The 25,225-nt window shown below is 51.3% G+C and overlaps 12 protein-coding genes across 12 annotated transcripts; 7 read left to right on the forward strand and 5 right to left on the reverse strand.

Annotated features, from left to right (window-relative positions):
• Nucleotides 1-10: 10 nt before the first annotated feature.
• N7468_008728 (Major facilitator superfamily transporter) lies at nt 11-1,333 on the reverse strand (the record flags this gene model as incomplete). Its single annotated transcript, XM_058478024.1, has 4 exons — nt 11-136; nt 197-292; nt 362-1,033; nt 1,100-1,333. 4 exons carry the CDS (start codon nt 1,331-1,333, stop codon nt 11-13), a joined length of 1,128 nt encoding a protein of 375 aa, XP_058326354.1.
• A 909-nt stretch (nt 1,334-2,242) lies between these two features.
• Nucleotides 2,243-2,644, forward strand: N7468_008729 (Peptidase C45 acyl-coenzyme A:6-aminopenicillanic acid acyl-transferase; the record flags this gene model as incomplete). Its single annotated transcript, XM_058478025.1, has 2 exons — nt 2,243-2,278; nt 2,336-2,644. The coding sequence occupies 2 exons, from the start codon at nt 2,243-2,245 to the stop codon at nt 2,642-2,644; spliced, it is 345 nt and encodes a 114-aa protein (XP_058326355.1).
• A 26-nt stretch (nt 2,645-2,670) lies between these two features.
• Nucleotides 2,671-3,509, forward strand: N7468_008730 (peptidase C45 acyl-coenzyme A:6-aminopenicillanic acid acyl-transferase; the record flags this gene model as incomplete). Its single annotated transcript, XM_058478026.1, has 2 exons — nt 2,671-2,748; nt 2,802-3,509. The coding sequence occupies 2 exons, from the start codon at nt 2,671-2,673 to the stop codon at nt 3,507-3,509; spliced, it is 786 nt and encodes a 261-aa protein (XP_058326356.1).
• A 351-nt stretch (nt 3,510-3,860) lies between these two features.
• N7468_008731 (arylamine N-acetyltransferase family protein) lies at nt 3,861-4,924 on the reverse strand (the record flags this gene model as incomplete). The annotated part of the gene is made up of 2 exons (XM_058478027.1): nt 3,861-4,410; nt 4,488-4,924. 2 exons carry the CDS (start codon nt 4,922-4,924, stop codon nt 3,861-3,863), a joined length of 987 nt encoding a protein of 328 aa, XP_058326357.1.
• Nucleotides 4,925-5,817: 893 nt separating this feature from the next.
• On the reverse strand, nt 5,818-7,257 carry N7468_008732 (glycoside hydrolase family 5 protein; the record flags this gene model as incomplete). Its single annotated transcript, XM_058478028.1, has 5 exons — nt 5,818-5,858; nt 5,917-6,283; nt 6,353-6,625; nt 6,683-6,865; nt 6,922-7,257. Coding segments are annotated over 5 exons (1,200 nt in total), but the record flags the coding sequence as incomplete, so codon positions are not given.
• Nucleotides 7,258-8,389: 1,132 nt separating this feature from the next.
• Nucleotides 8,390-9,226, forward strand: N7468_008733 (glycoside hydrolase family 75 protein; the record flags this gene model as incomplete). Its single annotated transcript, XM_058478029.1, has 3 exons — nt 8,390-8,485; nt 8,535-8,894; nt 8,969-9,226. 3 exons carry the CDS (start codon nt 8,390-8,392, stop codon nt 9,224-9,226), a joined length of 714 nt encoding a protein of 237 aa, XP_058326359.1.
• Nucleotides 9,227-9,388: 162 nt separating this feature from the next.
• N7468_008734 (glycoside hydrolase family 76 protein) lies at nt 9,389-11,035 on the reverse strand (the record flags this gene model as incomplete). The annotated part of the gene is made up of 4 exons (XM_058478030.1): nt 9,389-9,955; nt 10,068-10,526; nt 10,580-10,824; nt 10,933-11,035. 4 exons carry the CDS (start codon nt 11,033-11,035, stop codon nt 9,389-9,391), a joined length of 1,374 nt encoding a protein of 457 aa, XP_058326360.1.
• Nucleotides 11,036-13,738: 2,703 nt separating this feature from the next.
• N7468_008735 (Zn(II)2Cys6 transcription factor domain-containing protein) lies at nt 13,739-14,836 on the forward strand (the record flags this gene model as incomplete). The annotated part of the gene is made up of 3 exons (XM_058478031.1): nt 13,739-13,836; nt 13,904-14,684; nt 14,711-14,836. 3 exons carry the CDS (start codon nt 13,739-13,741, stop codon nt 14,834-14,836), a joined length of 1,005 nt encoding a protein of 334 aa, XP_058326361.1.
• Nucleotides 14,837-15,334: 498 nt separating this feature from the next.
• N7468_008736 (uncharacterized protein) lies at nt 15,335-16,109 on the forward strand (the record flags this gene model as incomplete). Its single annotated transcript, XM_058478032.1, has 2 exons — nt 15,335-15,490; nt 15,552-16,109. The coding sequence occupies 2 exons, from the start codon at nt 15,335-15,337 to the stop codon at nt 16,107-16,109; spliced, it is 714 nt and encodes a 237-aa protein (XP_058326362.1).
• Nucleotides 16,110-17,306: 1,197 nt separating this feature from the next.
• Nucleotides 17,307-18,274, reverse strand: N7468_008737 (uncharacterized protein; the record flags this gene model as incomplete). The annotated part of the gene is made up of 2 exons (XM_058478033.1): nt 17,307-17,825; nt 17,876-18,274. The coding sequence occupies 2 exons, from the start codon at nt 18,272-18,274 to the stop codon at nt 17,307-17,309; spliced, it is 918 nt and encodes a 305-aa protein (XP_058326363.1).
• Nucleotides 18,275-18,596: 322 nt separating this feature from the next.
• Nucleotides 18,597-21,538, forward strand: N7468_008738 (uncharacterized protein; the record flags this gene model as incomplete). Its single annotated transcript, XM_058478034.1, has 5 exons — nt 18,597-18,750; nt 19,737-19,753; nt 19,951-20,031; nt 20,100-20,546; nt 20,702-21,538. The coding sequence occupies 5 exons, from the start codon at nt 18,597-18,599 to the stop codon at nt 21,536-21,538; spliced, it is 1,536 nt and encodes a 511-aa protein (XP_058326364.1).
• Nucleotides 21,539-23,054: 1,516 nt separating this feature from the next.
• Nucleotides 23,055-24,947, forward strand: N7468_008739 (putative MFS quinate transporter; the record flags this gene model as incomplete). The annotated part of the gene is made up of 5 exons (XM_058478035.1): nt 23,055-23,332; nt 23,389-23,578; nt 23,632-23,689; nt 23,761-23,828; nt 23,880-24,947. The coding sequence occupies 5 exons, from the start codon at nt 23,055-23,057 to the stop codon at nt 24,945-24,947; spliced, it is 1,662 nt and encodes a 553-aa protein (XP_058326365.1).
• Nucleotides 24,948-25,225: the final 278 nt, after the last annotated feature.

Here is a 25,225-nt window from a genome sequence, read left to right on the forward strand (position 1 = left end):
TCAAGCCAGTCTAATATACATATCTAAACTGCACGATTTCCTTGTCCGTCTTATCCATCATAGCCATCATCTCTATCTCCGTTTCGCTCGGCTCTGCAGCGGCAGCATGTTCGCCTTGGTTATCTCGGATTCGATTCTGCCAGATCAGATAAAATCGAAAGATGAGGCATAAGCAAAAGCATGCCGCTTGGCATACCATGAGTGCGATGAAACCCGACCGGTAAGAAGGCGCTTCCGATTCAAAGAAGAGCTGTGGTCCGATGATGTTTCCTGCACAATACGCAATGAAGCTCTATTCCGTGCTTGTTAGTGCACCCTGTGCGGGTCATCGAGTCTAGAGTTGACGGGGAGTGTCTTTTACCAATGAGGTGACTGTCGTTTTCTTAGTGAAACCGCCAATATTCCCAGACACCATCGACAGAAGCAATGGAATCACAGCCGAGAAAGCTCCCATGAGGCAAGTCCCCGCGTAACGTCCCCATTTATGGTCCGCTGGTAGTTCTCGAACGAGCGATGCTCCAAGCAGGGCGATAGCGAATGCAGCCATCATCCAATATGTGCGTGTATTACGGAAGTAAGTACTTCCACCTGAGGTAACAAGAATTACAGTAAACTGAACCAGATATGGCACACACTGAAGAAGTAGGGTATCGAACGTGCTGAACCCAAGCCCATTGATAATAGTCGGTCGGAACTGCAAACCGATCAGATCTTGCCCAAACGCAAGCTGGCGCCAAGCACAATTTGGCATCAAGGAGGGGAAACGCACTGCTGAGACCCCGCCATTCGGAATATTAGCGCCCACTTGGATGAGAACAAGAAACCAAGTTTTCATGTCCGCGAATGCCTCTCGACACTGCGCCCAGTTGAAATGGTCGCTTTTTACGCCCGTTAAATTCTCTTGGACTCGTGTGACTGCCTTGGCCCGATCCGAGGTCGTCAAGAACCATGCATTGGATGGTGTGTCTGGTAGCAAAAGAATGGTGCAGAGCGCCCAGACAATAGTGACGGCACCCAGAATCAGGAAGACGGCCTATTCTCAGACGATTAAAATGGTCTCTTGAGGTGTGTGGAGGCTTTTGGACACTGAGGGATTTACCTTCCAAGGTGCAATGCTATTGATATGCCCGATACCATAATTGATGAGACCCCCGAATAGTCCTGCGCACGTAGTGCCGAGGAACCATGCGCCTTGGCGTAGTGGCTGCTCAGATCTCTTGTAAAACATCGATATGATGATGGTGAGACCGGGTGCAATTGCAGCTTCAGCGATACCAAGGAAGAAGCGAGCCGCAAGCAGACCATTGGCGTTTGTGCATGTAGCTGTCAGCATCAGGATGGCCCCCCAAGCCAAACTTCAAAGTAGGGGAAATTCGACATTAGCCTGTCCTCGTCATGGTAAAGAGCTCATGACCAAAGTGCAAGATCAAATTTGGCCACTCACATTGACACAGTGATCATTTTCCCAACCCTCCATCTGACCATCACTATGCCTGCTGGGTAGGATGCCACCAAATATCCGAAGAAGTATATTCCGCTCGACCAGGAATACTCATCCCCACTTAGATTCAAATCCTGTTTTAGGCCAAGAATTGCAGTTGATGCAAGCGCGGACTTATCCAGGTACTGAAATAGATACGAGAAAGCTAAGATAGGTAGCAAACTAGGGAAGATTTAGTCCTCGTCTTTGAGAAAAAGCGGACTGGCCGTTAGAGCCCGTACCGTATGTCTAGTTTCCGGAGAATCCTTTTGTCTTCTTCTGGACTTAACAGGTCGTAGATCCCACCATTCTCCACGACCTCCCTTGCATAATCCGGACTGTCTTTCAGAGTTTTCTCGGTTTGAATTTCTACAGCCATGGCGGTGGTCGATCCCGAACAGCAAGAAAGAGGTCTTGGGTGTGATAGAAAAACTTGAATGCGAACTAAACATAAGCGAAGCTCCTGCGGGTCTACTTTATAGTATGATGGCTTATCATGCAAGATAGCCGGCGGTCCATGCGGGCATGCGGGGTCGGAGCAATCAAAGAAGCTTCCCCGGAAACTAACCGGTTATGGGAGGCTCATTCCGAATGACTGCATGGAGACTAACTACTTTTTCATTGGTACCCTTCGGCTCATCCGATGATAATGCTCTGTCTATCCGTCCTGGCCCGGACGACGCTAGTTCTACTGGACCATAAAGAGGCGATAAACTCCGTTATCAGTACCTACTATCTATTTCAGCTTTCTTTCACTGCAAAATGATCGAGATCTCTTGCTCCGGGTCTCCCTACGAGGTAAGTCGCAATCACCCATCTGTTGTTCTCGCAGGATCTTTACAAATAGATCTCTAGATTGGGTTCCAGCATGGAAGCCAGGCAAAAGCCCTAGTACATGGAAGCATTCTATTTTATCGTGAATACTTCCAACGCAATAGCAATATGGATTGGGAAACTGCAGAAGAGCACGCGATAAAATACCAACCCTTTCTCGAAAAACACGTTCCTCATCTTGTTGAAGAAATGAAAGGTATCTCGATACCCGCCACCATCCAGAGCTTATCCTCCTTCAAAAGACGCCTTCGTCAATATGCACTCAACTTACTCACCATCAACTCTCAGGAATTGCGGTCGGAGCTGGTGTCTCTTTTTCGTCCATTTTGACACTGAACGCTAGATCGGAAATTTCCATGGGGATGATGAATGATGGCTGCACTGCCCTGGCATGGAAGACCGATAGCTTCAGTGTTGCAGGTCAAAATTGGGATGTATGTGGCTTGCAGATCTTTTGCTTCGTTCACCATTAACAATGATCCAACAGTGGGAAGAAGGACAGAAGGCCCGACTGGTCATTCTCCATATCAAACCAAGACAAGATGGCACAGTGCCTCGACCCAAGATAAGCCTGGCTACCGAAGCAGGCATCCTGAGCAAAAGCGGACTAAACTCCGCTGGAGTCGCAGTCTTCATCAACGCCATTCGGGCGAAGGGCATCAAATTTGATGCTCTCCCTATCCATATTGCCCTCCGCACGGTGCTAGACTGTGAAAGTCGTCTTAAGGCGATTGCTCGGCTGCGGTCGCTTACCTTAGGCACTTCTGGGCATATCATGATCGCAGATCAGACAGGTGGAACGTCCATCGAGTTCAGCCACATGGATATTGCCCAGCTGGAGATGGTCGATGGACAAATCGCGCACACTAACCACTTTTTGGTCAAGCATGATCCTGCCGTGAGTGATTCGTTAATCTTCCCAGATTCTCTTCATCGCCAGGAACGCATCACCGTACTGCTAAGGGAAGCACGACAGGAAGTACAAAAGGGCTTGACACCCACGGAGAGTCTCGACAAGATGTTGGAGGACGAGGACGGCTTCCCCACCTCCATCAACAGGAAAACTAGCCCACATGGGAAAACTGAGACGCTGTATAGCTTTGTAGCTGATCTAAACGCAAAGACAGCTTGCATCAGATTGGGAAGGCCAACTGCGTGTGAAGGAGTATGGCACTTCGACCCTGCGGGTCTGTAAATAGGCCTAACTGGAAGGGATATTCGCTTCGTTGAACCATTGTTGATCTTTGGAGTTTCATATAGTTCTTCAGGCTCCAGGTACCCTTCTGTGAGACTGAGCACTCTAGGGACCGGCAGCCGATTTGCTTTAATCGAATACAGACTTTAGAGCTTACCGTCACCGATCTCCTTCTACTAATGTAATCCACGTTAAACGTGTGACTTCCGAAAAAAACAATCACCCTGGGCCCCTGTGCGAAGGGTGATTGGAGGTAAAGAAGGGGACAAGGGCACAATATGATCGGTCGAAATTTTTGAAAATATATTATCTCAGCCATGTTAGACTTGTGAGGCTTTGCCACCAGAAAGCCTAGAGAATCTCCGAAATGGTGCGACGGATGCTCTCTCGATCAGCCAAACCGATGTGGATGTTGAATGTTTTCGCCAATGCCGCAACGCGCTCCTCGTCGGAGGAGAACGTTTGTATATGCTCTGCTGTGGCTCCAATCCTCCTCTTCAACGAGCTGTTGAACAGTGTCAAGTCGCCCACAAGGGATTCACCCGTATCATCCAAGAGCATCCGAACGCACACGACTGAGAACGTAAACCAGCTGTCCCGGCTAGTGCTCATATAATAGTTCATCATGGTAAAGTCTTCAGGAATGAACTCGGTTTCAGTGAAACAATAGGCGGGGATCCAGTCTGCACCGCTATTCTGAATTTCATACTGCCAAAGGCGCTGGGTTGAGCTGGTATGCTGCGTGATGGATCCGTAACGCAAGCGCCCAGATTGTTCGCCCACGTTGTGAAATTCGACATCCGGAGATAATGGGACGGGCTGATGTGGTCCATTCGAACCAAAACCTACATCAACCAGGTACTTCTGTTCGCCGATGGTAACAAGGTTGACCATGTGGTTCCTACAAGACCTGTTAGTGATGCATTCCTAACAGGCAACGCAGGTGCGGCGTAGGAGAGCTCCCAAGGCGAACCCTACCATCCATCGTATTTGGGGCCCCTCCAGTTCTTGGAAGCGGATATCGGCTGTGCAGCTTCGTTCACCCTCCCTCCGACTGAGGTTACCTGGTATCCGAGGCTTCGCAGTACCGTTCCAAAAACGGTATTGTTTTCCATGCAGTACCCTCCACGCTCAGACGTGCCGTCCACGATTTTCTCAAAAAGCTTTTGCACATCTATGGAAAGTTGTCGATGTACCGAGTAATGCAAATCAAGGTTCTCAAATGGCACCGCTGCCACCTGGTAGCGCTGAAGTACCTTCAAGAACGACAACGCCCTCTCGTTGTCACCATTCGCACCTGCCAGGACGACTGGTGATTGCCGGGACTCTGTCGGGAACTTGATTCGGTCAAAGTACTTCCCAATTTGCTCTGGCGAGTAGGTGGGACGTTGAGACCAATCAACTGCAGATCCCATCTTGAGGATTCCTGTGGCGGCTGGGTGGATTAAATAAAGCGACAGTTACAGAGACAGTCTCCAGCTACGGAGATGGTCAAAACCATAATATCACCCAACTGGTAGATCGGAGAACGACAGGGCGGGTGTTATGGGCAGGGAAACCTCGAAGAGAATCAAGGCAGTTGAAGCAGAAAAGCTGATCCTCCACTGGAGATTCAGGACCGCTCGTTCTTTCCGGCCTCGGAGAATGCCTGTTGGCGCAGAGAGAACTTGATGACACAGTACGCAAAGTACAGTGCAATTGTGGTCGTTCTGATAAGCACATATACAGCCCCTCTTCCCCGAGGTTCCGAGTCAACAGCGCATATCTTACGTAATCATTTCGATGTCCACCTGGGCACCTGAGCGCCTGGGCTGGGCAAGGCGGGCCTTATTTTGATCCTCCACACCATGCGATTCCGCGTCCTGATTCGCTTTGCCTATCTCGCACCTCACGAAGATACATCATAGGCAATCAGCACATTCGCGAATGATTCTGGGCGGAGAAGCGCCGGGCTAACTTGGCCCACCGGACTGATGGGAACCAGTTGGCCATTTGTAGTTATCTTGTTTGAAAATCATCTAGAGATACTCCAATTTGCGCGCCATGGTTTTGCTTCTTCGCCGTTTGCGTAAGATCCGACTTGCTACTCGTATCACCAGGTTTGGCACTGTTTACTATAAGGGTCTCGTTTAGAGCCACCGGTTCGAGCTAATTATTGCGGTTCGTGCTATGTCGCATTGGAGAAATGTTGATTGTAAGAACACTTTCATTGGAGAGTTGCGTTCCCCCAAACTCAATAAGAAACAATCCCGACGGTTTACCACAATTCTTCAGGTTTGATCCATTAGCATGGGTTCTGGGCGTACTGGGAATTCAAGTCCGTGTTGATGATTCCCGCCTCGACAGCCTCTGTGAAATACTGGTGAGCAACAGTCCACAGCTTCTAAGGCCTTGATTGTCAACTCACTTTGGTAGTTCCATTGTTCCACGTTGACGAGGCCCTCATCGGTTTTCCAGGACCAGAAGACCCATCCACTCAAAGCTTCATATTGTCTCTGCTGGGCTGAAAACCACTTCGAATAAGAGCTGACATGGTTGCTCATGGGAGTAAAGTTGTCGCCTTTGTTGTTGAATGTCAAGCTCCATTCGCCAACAACCTTAGGACTGACAGCCGATTTACGATTATCTCCACAAGCGTCGCTGACGAACTCATCGATCGACGAGGCATTAGAGATTAGGTAGCTCTCATAATTGTGGTCATCGAAAAGAAGGTGAGTCTTCTGTGTAGCGTTGAGGTCTTGCGTTGGGTTGCCACCGGAATTCCATTTATCGTCCTATTTGACGGGATTCAGCACGCTCAGGTCAATAAAAGCTGAGTTGAAGGGAAAGATCTTGTTTCGTACCATGGTGACGATATGCAAGGCATCCGCGCTGGAGACACCCAGGGATGCCTCTTTGGCACGGATACGGTCAATAGCCGTCGGGTAGAAGGTCTGCACCAGCCATTTCGTGCTTGCGTTCCTGGTGTTCTGAAACGGTTCGTTGACAAGTTCCAAGGCGCCGACATTCTTGAACGCATTAGTATTGTTTTGGAAGTTGTCGATCAAGTATTCGTAGAACTTGTAAGTCCGCTCGGCATTCTCATCGTTTTGATAGAACTCTGCATTGTCGACGTACTACATAACGTTAGCCTCCTAGAAGAGCGTTTGGGAAACACCATCAATTGATCTCACCCGGCCAGTGAAGGGCTGATGAGCTTCCTGAGCTCCGGGGACCCCATGTACGTCAACGATGATATACATTCCTGCATCAGTTGCCCACTGGCAGATATTGGTAAAGTCCTCTAGGGCATTGTTGCGAGGATAGTACTCATTGTCGTTAATAAGGTCCTCGTCCATCCAAAATCCGATTGGGATCTGTTTTTTTTCCCCGTCAGAGACCACAAACTTTCGATGAGGTCTTCTCAACATACTCTGATGGTATTCAGACTGTAAGATCGCATCTTGCTAATATCGTCCTGGGTGATCCAGGTCTGCCAGTGCTTCTTGAACGCCGTGTTTGCCGCCTCCTGTCCGATTCCCTGCACGCACTCCCACTCGGCCTTGTATTGGCCACAGCCGATGTTCTTGTGCCATTCAGTATAAGCCATCCATGGCTCCACCACAAAGGAGGATCCTAGATTGACACCTCGGATTTTGCTGGTGCCGTTGCTCGAGAATGCCGACAAGCTTCGCCCAGCGTCGGTGGGAAGCCAGGCAAGCGCGACCGGCAGGCCTGCAAGGAGTAAGTTCAATGGGGGATGTTTCATGTCGGGGTCAGCGAGCAACGGGGAAGAGTCCCTTAACGAGACCCAGAACGGGGGCCTGAAAGATTATATACGCAACTTGAACATTATCCAGCCTCCCCGTTGCCGGCAAGGCCCCCTAGAGTCACTGGCAATCTCACGGATCGACAGGCCTCCTGCATCATTTCGGAGGTCTTCAGCTCCGTCGAGTGGATCAGCTGGCGGACCAACCACGACGGGCCAGCACATTACTCTCCACAGATGCAGAACATGGCGCCAATAATTAGACTGGAATGGATGGGCAAAGAATCGTCTTCGGCATCCACAAATAGAGTCCGATCGGGCCTGAAGCACAAACCGACTTGGTGCATGGCGCGTGGAGAGGAATGCTCGGATAAAAATGCCTTTACACCAAAAGGATCCATTTTTCCACTCCAAATTCCTCGCGCTTGGTAACTCCAGGCCTACACTCAAATCTTCCAACTCTCTTCAATGTTCCGAGGGGCCAATGCTCGAGGCCCCTAGAATTGGGGGTCGAATCTGCCCTCGTGAAAATATCTGAGAAAAATGGGTATTCAGTCCATGTTGCCCAACACCTTCTCTATGGATCATTTTTCGCGTCTTCAAGCCTTCACCAATCCGCAGGAGGGCCCCGGAGGTGTCGTTGTACCCAAATGATGGCAGGCAGTCGGATCATGACCAGGTGATAACCAGAAACGACGTAATAGCCAAGAAAACAGCTCGCCTCGGCTTTCGCTCAGGATAGGCACTAGAGACCAGTTGCTGTTCGGGGACTAGCCGTTTCGCAGTGTATCATATGCCACATCGAGGAGCATCAAGCTACTCCTGCAAAATGAAACCTGAAGAGTACGGGAATCGTTATTTAGCCCCAGCGCCATCTTGTGGGAAATTGGGGCGAATGGCCCCATTTTTCTGCAGCTTGTTTCAGGCCAATCCGCCAATGAGAATAGGCTGTGGCCTTTTCTGGGGTATCCATACTCCCGATATGGTATTCCGCTGCGAACCGATCTCTCCACAACAAATGAGTTTCAGGGGCATGATGTCAACAGAACAATCAAGAGTCTAGGGTCGAAGAAGTATAAATGCGAGCGCGGTGACATGAGATCAGAACTCAATCGCGGGCACTCCTGCAAAGATGCGCTCACAGACACTCCTTGCCCTCTTGGCGGTTGGGCTCGCCAATGCGTACGATCTACCCGACAATCTGAAGCAGATCTACGATGCGCACAAGGTATGGCTCTTTATACCTGAGCACGAATCAGTGATCTAACGGTCGCAAGTCGGGAAAATGCAACAACAAGCTCGCCGGGGGCTTTACCGACGGCATTGGTGGTGCTTCGACCTTTGCCTATTGCGGTGATATCGATGGTGTGATCTATTTGCACAGCTCCGGAAATGGGGGCCAATACGATAACATGGACGTCGACTGCGACGGGCTGAACGACAAGGGCGGGGACTGTGGCTCGGATCAGACCGGCCAGGACGAGACCGCCTTCAAGGATTCACTCAGCCAGTATGGAATCGAGGACCTGGATGCCAACATCCATTCGTACGTCGTGTTTGGAAACACCAATTTCGATCCATCGCAATATGGCATGGAGCCATTGAGTGTGATGGCGGTTGTCTGTAACAACCAAGTGGTATGTTTCGATCGGCACCGACAGGGAGGGCTGAGCATCGCTAACCGTTGTTTCTTTTTGTCTTTCTCGTCCAGCTCTACGGCGTTTGGGGTGATACCAACGGTGCAGATTCCACGGGCGAGGCCTCTATTGCCCTGGCTCAGATGTGCTTCCCCGATGATGGCATTAACGGGAACAACGGCCATGGTCCGGACGATGTGCTGTACCTTGGCTTCACTGGACAGGATGCTGTTCCTGGAAGCTCGGCGGACTGGCAAGCGGGAGATCGCAACGCTTTCGAGGCGAGCATCAAGGACCTGGGCGATCAACTGGTGGCCGGATTGAAGGCCTAATCCCTCTACCCAAGAGCACTTGCAGTTAATCAGCCTATCCGGCTTGGATTTTAGAATTCACAATCGGATGGCTAAGGAGCAATGACATCCCGATCACATCTGTTCGAAGCTCGTATGAAAACGCTTTGCATTCAACAAAAAAAGTACTATTAAACAACTCACTCAGCTACCCATAAGTATGAATCCCATAATACCAATCCAGCCTCCTACGAAGGCGATGGTCAGCATTATAGCCCCGGCCTTGTCAGCAGCAGTGATAGGGCTTTCTTTTGGATTGGTGTCACTGCTGTTAGTCTCGCCAGCTGATGGGTTGCTCGTACTGTCGCCCCCTGTATAGGCTGTCACGGGAGCCGACCGGTCGAAAGCGATCATGTTGGCAACGAAGATATTGGTGGCGCTGATCTGCTCCTCCATTCCGATCCAGCCATCGTAAGTAGACAGATACCAGCGAACTCCACAGGTGTTGTTATTGTGGCCAGTGCATGACTTGGCAGCTGCTTGAGCTGAGGCTTTCAGGACAGGCATGATTTTATTATACGTTGATGGGACCAAAAGAGCTGTAAAGGACAGCCAGGATGACAGAAGGCCCTTGAAAAGGATGTCGTTGTCGTTACATTGTTCCGTTGGTTCGCAGGTGATTTCTTCCAAAATATTGTTCGAAAGGAAAGTGTCAAATGTTTTTGTCAAAAGTCCATTTACCGCGTCCAGCCATACTGTGCTGCCGTTGGTCTGCAGGGGGGCAATATCAGGTCAGTCAAAGCCTTTCATTCTCGAGGGGCGGGGCAGGTCAATTTTCGCAGGGTTTAGGCTCCGAGCAATGACCCATGAACTCCAGACTCACGTAGTTGTACATGTATGCTGCGCCCATCATATAGGTGCCGTAGTTGTATGTCCACTGCGTATCGCCTTGGTCATCACAGTGATGTATGGCCGAGGTCGAGTCGGCTACATGCCACGTTGAATTGCTTATCAGAGGTGTGGATAAGGACCAGTACCATATCTTTTCAGCCCATTGCGAATATATCGCCTGGTGGGTGTATCGAGCAAGGCGCGCTGACAGTTGAAACAATCCACCGTTTGAAATCGCATTCTTCATGGTGTACCCAGATTCCCACTCCCAAATCTGCCACCGCATACCACCATGACAACTGGTGTTATCCCAGCGCTTGATCTGGCTGTTGAACACACCCTGTGCCAGAGAGAGCCAGGAGTATCCACTTCCGACGTCGGTTGCATCTGCGAATTGTAATTCAGCAGCTGTCATGGCCGCCAATCCCCAGAACATTTGATCGTCATTCCCCTGACACCCACATTAGAAACAACAAATGGACTGCGGTCTATGGAAGGCCTCACCAGGAAAGAGCTATAGTTCGAGGGCATATAATCGTCGTCGCCAGCTTGCCATTCCAGCCCCACGCGCAGCTCGTCATTATAGGTGGTGTCCCCAGTGAAATGCCAGTACTGGAGCAAGGCGAGGAAAAGGGTTGATCCTTCCCACCACTTGGTTGGAAAGGCGCCCGGGATCTGGCCCGATTCGTTCCCTTTATAGTATGTCATCATCGCATAGGTGGTCGTGCTGGCAGCGGCTTTGATCGACTCTAAGTGGACGAAAGAATCAACGAGTTAGTCAAAGGTTTCATTTCTGTTTCCGGGCCCTGACAGGTCTGGCGTGGGAAATAAGAAAAATATATAGTCTTGCCACGTACGCTCATCATTGATATCCAAATCAATACTATAGGCTAGGTCGGCGAGGAGGATGCCAGCGAGGGCAACGATTCGCAAGGCCGCTGGAAAGTTGATGAGCCCCATCGTCGGTGCCTGAAGAAAAACCAGGATGAATGAAAGGCGTCGTTATTGACTCGAGTGTTCATCAGATAGCTCGAAACAATTTGGACCGGGTGCTCTACACATGATCATGAAGCCAGCCCATTTTCCTTTTATTACACCTGAGTCGAGTGATCTGCCAACAAGTATTGCAGAGAAAACCGACAAATCTAAGGCGTTCCTTATTAAAGAAACAGCACTATTGTGGATGCCCCGGAGCATGCGTAAGCGTCGACGCTAGCGTCGTCACCTTCGTCGCCATACAAAGTGGAGCCGGCGCCAAGCTCAGCCAAGCTTTTTGGATGATGCTGATCTGTCGATTGTTGTGCGAACGGACGACAACAGCCTTGTCTCAGCTTTTATTCATTTATCGCAATACGAACCGATGGGGGAAAACATGATTTTGGGACAGCGACATCCTCACTACCTACCACAAAGACCGCCAGACTCATTCACGACCGAGGCCCTAGGCTATGGCCCCGGTAGTTTGAAACACATTTGCCATGGACCCCGAACTCTCGAAACAAGCCCACAAAAGGAGACAAAAAACGCGTAGAAAACCACATTAACCCCTTGGCTATCCTACTACAGCCTATTCGTGCAGCACCTTTAATAAGATAAAATTGCAATTTCCTAACCGGCTCAATCCTGACGTGGGGCTGTTATCCGACCCCTCTTGCAAACCCCACAAAGGGGATTTGTGGAGCCTAATTGCGTGAAATTCTGTCGCCTAAAAATACAGAGTCCGGCCGGATTCGATGAGCACCAGCTAAACCTTAGAAGCAGGTAAACATACAGAGAAACATCCCGACCTATGGCATTGTCTTAGCTGCGGCTTCAGTTCATCGACTTTATAACCCCGATTTATCAAAGACTCTCGCGCCGCAGCTATTTAGACTTTTTGATCACTCTCCATTTCATGGGCCCCGAAATAGATTGCCCACAAAATGGGACTGAAGATGACCCACAGACCAGCCAAGAGCGTTGCCGTACATCCGAGCCCGATCGGATTGACGAGGGGGGTTGATCAACGCCGTCGTCCTAGCACCCATCAAACAACGACAAGGATTATTCGCGGCTATAGTGGTCGCAGCACTTTCGTGATTGAGGTCTACGGCCAATGTGTTCATTATTTTGAAGTCGACAGTCCAACGGAAAATAGTGTCAGGACCGGCCTGCTAGCGTAGTCAGATAGTGCATTACCCAACCGTACGCTACACCGTACGCAACATCGCACGCAGAGGCGCAATATACCATGCGTGTGTTGGTAGGCAGGCGAACACGCTCGATATTCGAATAAGCAAAGTTCTGCTGCCGATTCTTTGATAACCACGTTCTGTATTCCGGCCTCGCGTCGGAAAGTCCAATCAAGAAGCCTCCCAACCGTCCACCGAGAACTGGTGCTCTCAATCCCGAGCGTAAGTAGCATAGACCCATTTGGATCGAATTGAATTCAGATTAGCGGGCCAGAAAGAGTGCTGAGAAAAACCATGTATCCCACGTACAGGAACCCGCCGTACAATATAAGCAAACCTGATTCCCTCTCGCTGGCAATGCGCGAGGACGATATGGAATTCGGTCGCCTCTTCAGCTTCTGGATCGATAAATAATCGGGCGAGATTTGGGGTTTGCGATAGCACAAGCTGGGAACCAACGCCCACAAGGGCCGGTTCCATCGCGGTGGAATCACAGAGCCATTGCCAACAATCCCCAGGCATATGCCTGGGAATGCCACACCACGAATGCTTTCTCTGGGTTGGAGGAAACACTAAAAGAAACATCGACTATGTTGCTCGTTGGGTTTATGGTGTTCGGGACTCCCTCTTCGGTCTTAACTTGGTCCGTGTGCTTGTCGAGTGTGCCAGCGCTAGCCTTGTCCCCCTTAACCTCTAATGCTTTTATTTCCATGGATTAGATCCCGTGGAGATGCTGACCCCATGCAGCCCCGGCACGACGGCCAACTTTGTGTTCTGCTTCTGCTTAAAGCAGGGAATCCTTATCACGGAGCCAGTAACGGCCCGCTCCCGGTACAAGCACTAGATTGAAGTGGAACCAGCCCTGGCTGGGAAATGCTTGCGTGGACTGCTGAGACACGTTGATTGAGCACGTGATGTACGCCCTCAATACGGGTTTCCCTTTCGGTATAGCTGGCGTCGGGAAAACATGATGCCGAGTCCGCATCCGAAGTACGCAAAAGGACATTCAAATTCGCCAGAATCAGTCAGCTTCTGTCGTTTCAAACTACCAATAATCAAAAAAGTCCCTTCCACGATGTTCTTGCCAGTGAGAGAGGTGGTAATGTATAGAAACACCAAGAAGCATGCGTAGTTCTCCAGAGGTAATGTGGTGGACGCCAATGCCATAAGGCGAACCAATTGCTTGCATATCTATATTTCAAGGTGCCGAGCATCCAACTCATCGCTTGAACAAGGGATCGCGCAGCTAGGATCATATTATAGCAGGCCAATCACTGGAAAATAAAGTCCCAGTATCCCTTTATACACAGCAATGTGCTCACAACCAACAAAAACTCAAAAAACAAAAAAGGGGTATAACGAAGCAGGGCTGCGAACGAGGTCAGCTGACTCGGATATACGCGGATAAAAATCTAGACGAACACCTGAGAAGGCTGGGTCATGCTGACGAGCTCGCCATTGCGGAGGTATCCTGGTCGGACCCGGAAATAAAATGCAAGAAGCCTCCAGCACGTCTGCTACTAACTGGCGGATCCCCAAAGCCTGCCAGGAGTGCCGCAAGCGCAAGATCCGCTGTAACGGCGCTAATCCGTAGGTTATTTTCCGCGTCTTCTGGCCCGCTGCTGTAGCTGGAATTGTTCTAATAGGTCTTTTAAAGTTGCAAAACGTGTCATCAGCGCAACACCCCCTGCATTTACAGAGATTACACTCGCCATCGCAGGAAAAAGCACGAAATCAGCGATTCCCGTCGCGATGAGCGGGATGTTCGCTCATCGCCCGAGTCGGGCGGCCTTCCACGGCCTCAAGGCGCATCGCTAATCCAGAACTATCCCAACAGCGTGTCGGCGACACACATGGCATCTCCGTCATGTCAGGTTCAACTTTATTATGGACCCACGTCCCATTTTTCTCTTATGCAGCATGTATACCGTGACCTGGTCGCGAATCCCAGCGCGCCTTCAAGACCAGCGAATGACATCGAAGAAGCCGGAGCAGGCCTAGATCTGTTTAGCTTTCGCCGTATTTTTTTTGGGATCCCCGAATCGCATGAAACGGGGCGTTCCACTGCTAGCGGGGACATGGCCCTCATGTTCTTGCCATATGGGCTCGCAAATACTCTTCTCTCTGGGTTCTTGTCCACACTGTATATCCTCATGCCGTTCCAACCACCAAACAAGCTACAAGCCTGGCTAGAGCAGCTGTACAGTCACTCTCCATCTGCACATCCAGATACTTTGACACAAGCCATCATTCTGATCATCCTGGGAATTGCTTCCATTGGGACAGAACATGATACCTGGGCGGATCTGTTGTACGACCGCACCAAGGCATTGATGGTGCCATTTGATGACGTGGTCAATATTCAGACTGTCCAAATATCGTTACTCATGATAAGTCTCTCGTTCCCGGCACCTTTTGACAATAAGCTGACAGCAAGCGTACGCCAACTTTCAAAACGAGTCAGGTCGACCAAATTCGGCGTTTCTACACCTCGGAACGGCATCCCGGAAAGCACTGGCAGCTGGTCTGCATAAGGAAGTCCCTGGGAATGAAGTCCAAACACCAGAGATCATCGAAGAACGGCGAATGACTTTCTGGTCTCTTTACATCTATGAAACGTGAGCATTATGGACTTTGGCTTGATACCCCAGTGCTAACAGGGCTTCAAAGTTGGTTCTGCTTCCACGCAGGCCGTCCGTCCGCGTTATCCCTCAAGGACGCTGCGATCGAATATCCCAGAGACCCCTTCATCCGGCTGCTGGGCAATCTATGTAAATCAATATCCCGCTCCGCTCATGAAATATATGGATGTAGACACGAGTCACTATTGCATATGTGGAGAGTTTCGCGCTCTATCGCGGGGGACCTCCGTCTTCTCCAAGAGCAATTGAAAGGAGCCCTGGGATTGACTCTAGATTCCAATGTCCAAGCCGGAGTCCTAGGGGTCCAGCAGATGATTTTCAGTACCCGTGAGTTCCCGTCAATTAGTGTTACGAGGGCCCTACTGATACTCTCCAAGAATATTACCATATCATGCTACTGACCTTTCGACCTTTCCTCATATTTTCGGGGGCACTGGCGGCGGGAAATGAAATTGGACGCCCACAACGTCAACAGCCGCACCTCGAAGCGACCGGCAGAGATGCCCTCTTGGCTGAACGAGGCCTGCGAATACTCCCTGACTGCTGCTCGGCAGTCAATTCATTTCTTATCAAGCATCTTTCGCATAAACGAGCTTGTCAAGGTGGGTAGACCTGCGTGTCCAGACCAACGCTGTGTATACTGATCACATGTCCCTGGTACAGCAAATGCCATATAACGGCTATTTCATGAGTAGCTCCGCTTTCACTTTGATTTATGACTTTATGCATGATCCAAGCTCTGCGCCTTCTCATCTTCGCTGGGTATACGCCGCACTGCACAACCTGTCCACGATGAAGCGCGAAGAGCCGACGACGAGTACCATCTCAGCTATACAAACCACGCTTCGCAACATAGATCCCTCCTATGAATGGTCCCCAAACCCAAACTCCGCCAAGGAACCTGTCCAGACAGGCGCTTTTCAGATTATGCTGCCAGAGCCTCGTGCACCAAGCCAGGAACAGCCCATTCAGGAGGACTTAGCAATTCCGACGAATTATCGACTGGGCCCGCGACCTGATCCCCGCACATCCCAATGGTCCTATCCTGCGCCCGAAGGCCCTGAGACTGGTCGCTCCGGTGGCTCGAGCGATGATTTGCCGGACTTCACCCAGTCTGAAATGGGATGGGACTTTGATTTCTCAACCATGGATCTCGAGGCATTCTTTTCGGTTTATCCGTCATCTGCTTCGACATTTCCTTTTGGGAATATGAGTGGATGAAGGACGAGCTGAAAAGTTCGTGTGGTGCTTGTAGCTACAGGGTAATGTTCAGCTCCCTAGTTAAGACACAAGCTATAGGTCCCGCGATCCGTTTCTCCGCCCATTATAATCATCGCAAGCACGTTTGCGTGACACACTAAGTGACAGTATAAAAAAAAGATGAATCAGGACTCTATATCGAAAGCTAGAATACAATGGGCCTCAGTCAGACCATCGAGTCCTATTCTTTAAACGGTAGCCCCTGCTAGGTTCGTGGCAACGTGGTCATTGATGGAGGGTGTATTGCCCGTTCCGAGATCCGTTTGGCTCAGTGCATGCGCCGAGGTAGGCAGTGACTCCCATGCGAACAAGGGCTGATTCCTCCAACAGTGGTCATAAGCCACATGAATGGTCCAATGGCCATATACGTTCATATCTAATTAATGCCTCCACTCTGTCTGGCCGAATCTACTGCACTCACCATTGGACCCCCGGCTGGGAGAATGGCCAGGACTTGATAGAGAAGAAGGAATATCGGCGAATTGGTGGTGATCTGACTTCGTGCCAGTGCATTAATCCCCGAGAAAGGCACACAGCCATTGACCACAGAGGTATGGCTGATAGATTAAGTAGACATCCCCGTCGTGCTAGAAGGGATGGTTTAAGGGACCCCGACGACCTCGTTAGAACCAATTGATCGACGTCAAGCGAGCGAGGTCGATTGAACACGGCATGATAAGGGATTAATGGGCTTCAGGCGAATCCTTATAAGCGATATCATATAAGTTATGGAGAGATCGGTATAACAGCGCTGGGATGTTTTGGGAGATGCGGAGTCCGATCCTTTCTTTCCTCATTCGCGCATAAACTTCGGGGGGCTGATCCACAAGAGTGGAGATGCGGAATGGTTCGCAACGGTCTCAATCCCAGAAGGAGGATGATCGCCGGCTTAATCTCCGTGCGTCCCGCGTTCGGCTGCGAAAGGAACGCTTCGTTAGGGAATCCTCGTGCGGACCGTGGAGCATTTGATTCGTTCTTTCCAGGCACTTGATGTATCCTGACCCGCCAGCCCAGACGAGCGATCGATCCCAGTAACATGTTCACATAACTTGACTAGAAGTTTCAAAGCGTTACGCCGAGTTCGAGGTGAAATTTCATCTGCGATGATACTGCACTAATTATATCCAACGATTATATCCAATAGTAGCCCGGTGTTGATCAGGGGAGACAAGTGATTATGTCGCTAAGCTTGTGCAACACTTCGCCCTGGATGCTAGCATTTGCATCCGACTTAGTACTAGCGATGCCGACGGAAATACTGGCATAGCAGCCCGATTTCAAAGACACTTCCAACTCAGTTGGTAAACGAGAGCTGCCGCAGGTGGTCACATCATCTGGGGTGACCAGCGGCACAGCAACATGAATGCGAGTCAATATAAATGAGAAATCTTCGACGGCATTGCATTCCGAATCCGAAACATCCGGGAAGTTGACATTCAGCCAGACATTGTCGGGAAGATAGGGAGTGCCCGAGGACACAAGTGTGTCAGTCACATTGACTGACAAGTCTGCATATATCTGACTATACAGTGGTGGCGTCGCAGAGGCATTCCATGCAGTTTGAGACCCCGAAGCCCCGGAGAAGGCGATGGCCGGGATGCCTGCATTGTGAGCGGCATACGTCGCCGCTCCAGCTGTGCCAGATAAGTAGACTGCGAGACCAATATTATTGCCAACCTGGAAGAGGTATTAGAAGAATCTTTGCCTTGCACCGTGGTCGGACTTACATTGGGCCCGGCGACCGCGAGATCTGGACGGCCTCCGAAGATCGCGGGTCCAATTGATTCGATCCCATACTGGATGGAAGTAGCCGGATAGGAATTGACATAATTCAGACGCGGGTCCGAAGAGTTGTGCCCGACGGGCGGGCTGCCAGCGGGGCAGCTGTTGAATTCACAGGGTTCAGTGAGCGTCGTGGGTGTTTTCTGAGAGGATCCAGTGCCACTCTGGTTCTCGGCGGGGGCTGATACAACTGTCGAGTACCCGGCTCCTTCTAGGGCCTGGTAGAAGGTGCGGATGTTGACTTCCGCCCATCCATCGTCATTGGAGGAGATGATATTAATCGCGTATCCATGCTCTGCGAGAGCAAGGTAGGCCGCGAGAGCAGCGAATGGAGTGAATCGCATCCTGGCAACAGGGGAGCCAAGTTCAGCTTAGATCCGGCAATGAGACGCTTGACGCAGCGATTGTTCCACACCCCGGGTCAGACCTTCATATTAATATTCAACTCCCCGATACTTCTGATGGCGAAGCCCGGATCCTTCGGCTGGCTCAGGTGGTGGAACCTGAAGACGAATCAGACCAGCCATCCTTTCCCGCCGATCCTGACTGTTCTGGGAACGCGTAATGCAGGTGCAAATGCGCGGTGGGGGAGACTAGAACAGGTACCACTCAGATTCAATGAGAAGATCGAAGCGAGGTGACCGTCAGCTCACACATAGATTGCGCATGTCCAACCCCCCCTTTCACGTGTCGTCGCCTACAGCGCCCACTGGCGCATTTGCCGAGCGAAATCAGATAACGCGTGTCTACGGCCCCACAGTCGGTAATCGCGCTATTCAAGTTCTCGACCCCGTCGAATTGATTTACTCGTCTAATCCTAGTATGTGAGGGAGTAGTGCCGCATAAGTCTGGCATGGCGATCGGAGAACGGCAGCATAGTCTACTGTGCACAGCACCACGATATTTCACATGATCAAAGCTGGATCTAGGGCCGGATCAAGCGGCTCTCAAGGCAAGACCATCCCCAGTGACTCCGGTGCAGATTCCACAAACCCGTTCTTTGCATATAATTTGCGTCCAGGTTTATCTGCGAGGAGCGAGATGTACGGCTTGCCATCAGATGGCGAGGCTTCTTTGATTTGCTGGATGAGCGCTTTCAAGACTGCATCCCCGAGGCCTTTTCGCTGGTGGGCAGGGTCGACTGCCATGTCCGCTATGTGAAAATACCACCCGCCATCCCCGATGACGCGACCCATTGCGACCGGTGTTTCTTGGCCATCTCCCCCCTTGAACGCGATATAGCAACCGAACCAACTTCCGCCGGCCACTGCGGCAGCTTGGGATGTTGTTCTGGCCGAGAGCCCCGCTGCAACACGGAGATGCAAGTACTGTGGCACTGACGGGTAACCGGCGTGGAGGCTGTAGCCGGTGGGGAGGGATGCACTCATCTCAAAGGCTGCTCCGGTAGCTCTTGGGAACACCTTGAACCTCTGTGAGGATAGGACCTGGGCGACCTCGCTGGGCCTGGCTCGAGGGGGGGGGAAATGGTCACAGCGTGGGATTCGGCCCCCTCCAGTCATGTGACTTGGATAATCAGGTAGACCGATCGAAGATGCAGTCCCACGATGCTAGAGACGCAGAATCCGCCCAAATACTTCACGTTGGGCAGTAGATAACGAGACTCGCCGACGAGTTGAAATTGCAGAGGCCCATACGTTCCCGCTCCAGAAAGAAGAATCAGGGGCTATTGATCTTCCTTTGCGGGGGGGTCCCCAAGAACTGGCTCATGCAAAGCTGGTCTGGCACGGTGTTTCCCCGTATTCATCGATTGGCATAGAAAGTGTCGGGGGTGACATCGTATCATAGAGGCTCCTCCTGCGGGGGTATGAGGGGTGGAGTAGAACCCCACGTAGAAGGACTTGAGCCGCTCCCCATTTCAATCGACCGGTCCCTCTCGTCTTGGAGATGAAGTACCCCCCCTGAGCTGAGCGAAGAGAGACTGCTCACCCTAGTGGAAGATATAAAGGTCTGCTTAGCTGAAAGGAAGATAGGAAAAGAAACTTAGCTGACCATTGTCTAGGATTGGCAGCTCAATCACGGATCCTTGCTGAAGCTGGTTCGCACCCAGGACGAACATACAGTGTTATCCCAGCCGGTGGGAGTGAGTGTCAGTCAGAAGCAAATGATTCATCTACCGTGGGTGTTGGCTGATCCTGTTCGATCTTGCAGTGCTTTCCCACTCGATTCCCACGGGCGCGGTTCGAAGAAGCCCAGGGCATACAGCGTATCTACAATAAACTGTACTGTGCAATTTCAGAAGACGAGGACTGGATCTTCGATGCAGTTCAAGACCTGATTTCCACAGAGCCTCTCGCCGCCGTGCTTTGGGGTATCTATCAGTCGGTGAAAAAGGATGGCTTCGTCCAACCCGCAAGCCTGGGGATATTCCGCTCAGATTATATGCTTCAGGCACAGGAAGGAGGAATCAATGAAGACAAATTGGCTGGCTGTACATTGAAGCAGGTGGAATTCAACTCATTTTCGTGCTCAGGGGCCAGCCATGCCAACAAGGTGGCTGATATGCATCGGTTCCTCGCGCGAACCGGCCATTATGATACCGAGGACACAAAATTCGATCACGCTTCGCTGCCTCCTAATGAGAATATCGAGTCTCTGGTATCCAGCATTTCCGCGGCACATGCTTTGTACGGGGCGGCCCGTTCAAAGCTAGCGAAGCAGACCGCCGTCCTTTTCGTTGTCCAGCCATATAATGCAAGTTTTGCCCAGTAAGTGACTCTGTTGACTAGCCGGGACTAACTTGTTGCAACCAGTTCAATGTCGCTGACGAGCGACCCCTCGAGTATGCTCTGTGGAACAAGGATGACCCTGTACCTGCCCATAGACTCGAGTTTGGACCGGACGTGCTCGACTACACCTGGCTTACCGAGTCGCGGGAGCTCCTATTCAAGCCACCGTGGCTAGATTCAGCGAGTCCATTCGAGATATCCGTAGTATACATGCGAGCTGGATACGAAGCCCGTGAATACGACAAAACGGGCCGAGAAGCGCGGGAGAAACTTGAAAAGTCGAGAGCAATCAAGTGTCCATCCATTCTCTGCCACCTTGCGACATTCAAGAAAGTTCAGCAAGCTCTGACGGTTCCCGGTGCACTCGAACGGTTCCTCACTGACTCGGAAGCCGCCGCTATTCGGCCAACGTTTGCTGCTATCTATCCGCTGGATGACTCGTTCGAAGGATTGCAAGCGCGGAGATTCGCATGCGACCCAAAGCGTGCGACGCGGTATATTTTGAAGCCATCTCTCGAGGGAGGCGGTCACAATATCTATGGCAGTGATGTCCCGGATTTCCTTCGCTCTGTGCCAGAACGCCAGTGGTCTACGTATGTCTTGATGGAGCGAATCGACCCTCCCATCTCGTCCAACCTGCTTATGAGCCCCGCCGGTGTGGCCGAGGGTGACGTTGTCTCCGAACTAGGCATCCTGGGGACCTGTCTGTGGCGGACAAGCGAAGTCGCGCGCGGTCGCTGCGAAATGCTTGATAACTCCGTAGCGGGCTGGACATTCAAGACGAAGTATTCGGAGGTCGATGAGATGAGTGTAGTCAAAGGCTATGGGTGTTTTGATTCCCCCTCGCTTGTAGAGGCCTGACGTTCAATGATCGCATGGGACTACGTTGTGAATACCTCCTGCATGATCACTTATGACTTATACCTATGGAGAAACGCATGGGTTCATGGACGTTCTAGTAGAAATTTGAGGTTTGCGCCTTTTTTTTTTTCTTCTTTTTTTCTTTCCTTTTTTTTCCTTCTTTCTAGGCATTAAGTAATGAGGGGTAGACTCTGGTTTCGGCGGAGATTAGCTAGACCCATCCGCCGCAAGGATTTTACAGGGATCGCACTGGGCTTACAGGGATTTGCGGGAGTTTACGGGCTGTTCTTTCTTTTTCGTAACAGTCCGTTGGCCACAGCGGAGCGCAATCTGGACTATGCGTTTTCACGTCCACAATGCATATGGATGTTCGGGACCTGCATGTCGCGGATTCGGTAGAGAAATGTGCTTCATCTCGAAGGACTTCGGTTCGCTTTACAACTGGGTAGCGAGATGACCGAGTTCTCGGATTGTTCTCGTAGTGTCTGTTCTCCTGGGAAGTTGAACTGTTTAACATGACGGGGGCCCCTACCGAAGGCCCAGACTTCCGATACACGGCAAACAAAGCAGGGTTTGGAGGAAGAGATAAGGAGGAGAATCCGTAATCGGAGGAATGGCATGAAGTGGCAGGGATGGTCTGTTAAGCGGAAGTCCCCCAACTCTCTCAAATTTCCCCACAATCAAGCCACGTTCGCCATGCTTCTCCCCACGCCAAGAGCGCGATGCGAGCTGTTCCACAAATGGCGATTGCTCCGGCTGCCAATCACACACGCTGCAAATGCCTCGCCTCCATTCATCTCCCGGTCCACTGGGGTGCCCCGGTCTTGGCTGGCGGCCCTCGCCCGCTCTGAACGGACACTCTCCGAAAGCCCTAGGAGAATTTGGTCATCGGACCAGGCACGTATCAATACGATAGACCTTAGACGACCTCGGTGGTTCCACGGGTCCACAGTGGTCCCTGAAAGTCCAGTGCATAATCTCACAAAGAGAGGGACTCCATGCATAGATGAAAAGAAAGGAGAAAAGTTCCCGCATCGTGCTTTTGGTTTCGTGATCCCGGGAGAGCCCCGTTCCAACGGGCAGACAAAAGACCAGAATGGCCCCGGCGATATCCTCGAATGAGAAGGATGCGCGGGGGTTTTCTCGCGACCCAAGCTCACTTGGCACTGCACTCCGTGCTTGGCCCGATCCACTAGACCCGAATCTGCCGTCGGTAATCGGATCTTGGATGTGACAGGCTGGGCAGGCTGGGCAGGCTGGGCATCCCGACAAGGAATGGGAACCCAGTGAAAGGCATCCCGATCCCGCAAGGGCCCATGGCGACAGTAGTCGGCCTGGTGCTAGCGGGGTATGTCCGTACGAAACTCTCGTATGATACTTGCTCTTTGTCTGCTCGAGCCCCGAGGTTTGCCCCCGCACACTCCTTCCCCAGGTTTGCTCCGCTTTCTCTCAACCCTATAAGTACCTAGCAAGTCTCCTCGGTTCTTCTTTGCCCACCTGTACATTTGACCTCACCATGGCCGGCGGAGCAAAGAAGCCTGTGAACATCTTCCGCTTGAGGAACCTGGGTGAGCCCAGTGAGATCTTTAACTGGCGCCTATGGTTCTCCGTCATCTCGTTTGGGTTGATGGGCGCCGCACGAGGTGTGGATGAAGGTCTCATCTCCGGCGCATTCAACTCGAAGGATTTCCAGCGCTACATCAACCTGGCGTCCTACAGTGAAGTCGAGCGAACCAACATTAAGGCCAATGTCTCTGCTATGGTGCAGATTGGTTCCGTCGGCGGTGCTCTATTGTATGTGTCTTCCCGCGCGCCGCCTTGATTCTCACATCTAAATCGTTCCCTCCCAGTGCTTTCTTAGTTTGTGATCGGATCGGTCGTATTTGGGCTACGCGTCAGCTCTGCCTCTTATGGATTGTTGGCATTGCCATCTTCATGGGAAATGGCGGTAACCTGGGAGCAGTCTATGCCGGTCGATTCGTGGCGGGCCTTGGGGTTGGCCAGACCGTCGTTGTTGCCCCAGTCTATCTTGCTGAGATTGTAAAGCCCCCTCCCACGTCCATCTTCCCGCGCGATACTAATGCATGCGCCAGGCACCTGCATCCATTCGTGGTCTTTGTACCTGTGTCTTCACCGGCTTCGTTTATCTGGGTACGTATTGTTAAATCCGCCTTCCTGTCTCCCCGTAGCTCTTATTCTAATCTTTAATCCGGGTCAAACAGGCATCGTCCTCGCCTATTTTGCAAACTATGGAATGCAATTGAGAGGTGACAACTCACACGAGCGATGGGTAAGAGATACAAAAGAAGGGCGGATTCAAGCTGTTACTGACTGGTCCCAGGAAGTGCCCACCAGCCTTCACATCATTTTCGCCGGCCTGATCTTCCTTCTCTCGTTTCTCCAATATGAGTCCCCTCGGTACCTCATCAAACAGGGCCATCACGAAAAGGCTTTGGACACTCTAGCCCGAGTGCGACACCTGCCGCCCGATCATGAATACGTCCAGCGTGAGATCGCGGCCATTGAAATTGCACACCAAACGGAGATGGAGGCCACCATGGGCGCTGGACCTTTGGGTATCCTCAAGGAGACATTCCTCGTCCCATCCAACCTCTACCGTGTCTATCTCACGGTCATGGCACAGATTCTCTCGCAGTGGTCTGGTGCCGGATCAATCACTGTGTATGCCACCGACCTGTTCGAACTCCTTGGGATCTCTGGAAGCAACGAGAACCTCCTGGTTACTGCTGTCTTTGGAATCATCAAGTTGGTCGCCGCCGTTGTCTGCGCTTTGTTCCTCGTGGATGTCATTGGTCGCAAGCGAGCTCTTCTCCTCGGGATTGCGCTACAGGCCATTTCCATGATCTACGTCGCCGGGTTCCTGACCGCTGTCCCCCAGATGGGCATCGTTGACGGGTTCACGCTTCCAGAGAACAAGGTAGGAGCGAGCAGGGGGGCTATCGCTATGATCTACATTTCCGGTGTCGGATGGGCTCTTGGCTGGAACTCGATGCAGTACCTCCTCACGGCCGAATTGTTCCCTTTGCGCATTCGTGCCTTTGCTACCTCGCTAGCTATGACCTTGCACTTTGCCAACCAATATGGCAACTCTCGTGCAGTGCCCAACATGCTGCTCTCTGTTTCCAAAGGGGGTCTCAGCCCTAAAGGGACTTTCTGGTTCTTCTCGGCGGTGACTGTCCTGGGCGGTGCGTGGGTGTGGTTCAGTGTACCTGAAACCGCCGGTCGCTCTTTGGAAAGCATGGACCGACTGTTCTCGCTTCCCTGGTACAAAATCGGGCGACATGGAAACAAGGACGCCGAGGAGCAGGACCTGGAGGTGGATGCCAAGATGGAGGTTATGGGGACCAGCGAGCACGTTGAAACAAAGGACGTGGCTGCGCGGGTGTAGGAGCGACGCTGCGCTTGGCTTGGTTTAATTCTGGTATTTCAGGCTATCTTTGAGCTAGTAATGAGACATGATAGGATTTAATGACTAAATTCGTGACGCTGCTCTCCGTAAATATACGAATATATATCTAATCCGGTGTGCTCAGTGAACAGGCGTTCCCGTGCATAGATCCTTCGGCCGGTTAAAAAAAAAAAGCAAAAATAAAACGAAAGAACAAGCAAGTGCGATCTTCAGCCCGTTCATCATTGTGTACCCCCGTTCTCTCCAGGGGAGACAGT

Source organism: Penicillium chermesinum (genome assembly GCF_028974085.1).
Source record: "Penicillium chermesinum strain IBT 19713 chromosome Unknown utg000007l:1.0-2695246.0:1.0-2697696.0, whole genome shotgun sequence".
Lineage (NCBI taxonomy): Eukaryota > Fungi > Ascomycota > Eurotiomycetes > Eurotiales > Aspergillaceae > Penicillium > Penicillium chermesinum.